Source organism: Peromyscus leucopus, chromosome 2 (genome assembly GCF_004664715.2).
Source record: "Peromyscus leucopus breed LL Stock chromosome 2, UCI_PerLeu_2.1, whole genome shotgun sequence".
Lineage (NCBI taxonomy): Eukaryota > Metazoa > Chordata > Mammalia > Rodentia > Cricetidae > Peromyscus > Peromyscus leucopus.
The window spans coordinates 50,090,960-50,091,941 of NC_051064.1; the positions used below are offsets into that span (position 1 = coordinate 50,090,960).

Below are 982 nucleotides of genomic sequence, written 5' to 3' on the forward strand. Positions count from 1 at the left end.
ACACACAAAAGTTTTAATCTAAACTAAATCAAGCTAAACCATACTTGAAAAAGATACTATAATATTAAATATTTAGTTAATCATGCAAGCATAAAAATTACAAGCACATATGCTAGAGGCTAGAGCAATGATTAAGTGGTTAAAAAACACTTACTGCTCTCACAAAGGATCTGAATTTGATTCCCAGCCTCTGAATTGAGTAGCTCACAACTGCCTGTAACTCCATCTTCATGGAATTTAATATATTTCTTGGCTCTGAGGGCAGCCACAAACATATGCTCATACCCATACAAGAAAAAGATATACACATAAATAAATATTTTTTAAAAAAATCTTAAAAAAGGGAGCATTGTGAAGAAGCAGTGAGAACGACCCCCGGACGGACCGACCCCGCGCACCGCCGCATCCCCGTGTTCAGCGCCGATGTCCCCCACGGCCGCCATGCCCAAAAGAAAGGCTGAAGGGGATACTAAAGGAGATAAAGCCAAGGTGAAGGACGAGCCAGGGAAGAAGGGGAAAGCCGATGCCGGGAAGGATGCGAATAATCCTGTAGAGAAAGGAGACACCAAAACAGACCAGGCACAAAAAGCTGAAGGTGCTGGAGATGCCAAGTGAAATGTGTGCATTTTTGATAACTGTGTACTTCTGGTGACTGTACAGTTTGAAATACTATTTTTTATCAAGTTTTATAAAAATGCAGAATTTTGTTTTACTTTTTTTTAATGCTATGTTGTTAGCACACAGAACACTTCATTGTTTGGGAGGGGGAAGGAACATGTGTTACTAAAATGTCTCCCAAGCTGGATTGATGATGGTTGATGTTGGAAAACATCTTTCCCTGCTAATTTTGAAAGACTCCTCTTGGCTCTCAGGGGAGACGTCCTGGTGTTGACATATGTGACCACCATGGCCTAGTGTGGGAAACTAAATTCATTTATGTGTCTTCCTCCCCTGGACCATCAACATAGACTTAACTCCCTTC

The 982-nt window shown here is 40.9% G+C and overlaps 1 protein-coding gene across 1 annotated transcript; it reads left to right on the forward strand.

The window, feature by feature from the left end:
- The first annotated feature begins 366 nt into the window (after positions 1–366).
- On the forward strand, positions 367–712 carry LOC114699414 (non-histone chromosomal protein HMG-17-like). The gene has a single exon (XM_037202295.1). It carries the CDS (start codon positions 424–426, stop codon positions 613–615), a length of 192 nt encoding a protein of 63 aa, XP_037058190.1. The 5' UTR covers positions 367–423; the 3' UTR covers positions 616–712.
- Positions 713–982: the final 270 nt, after the last annotated feature.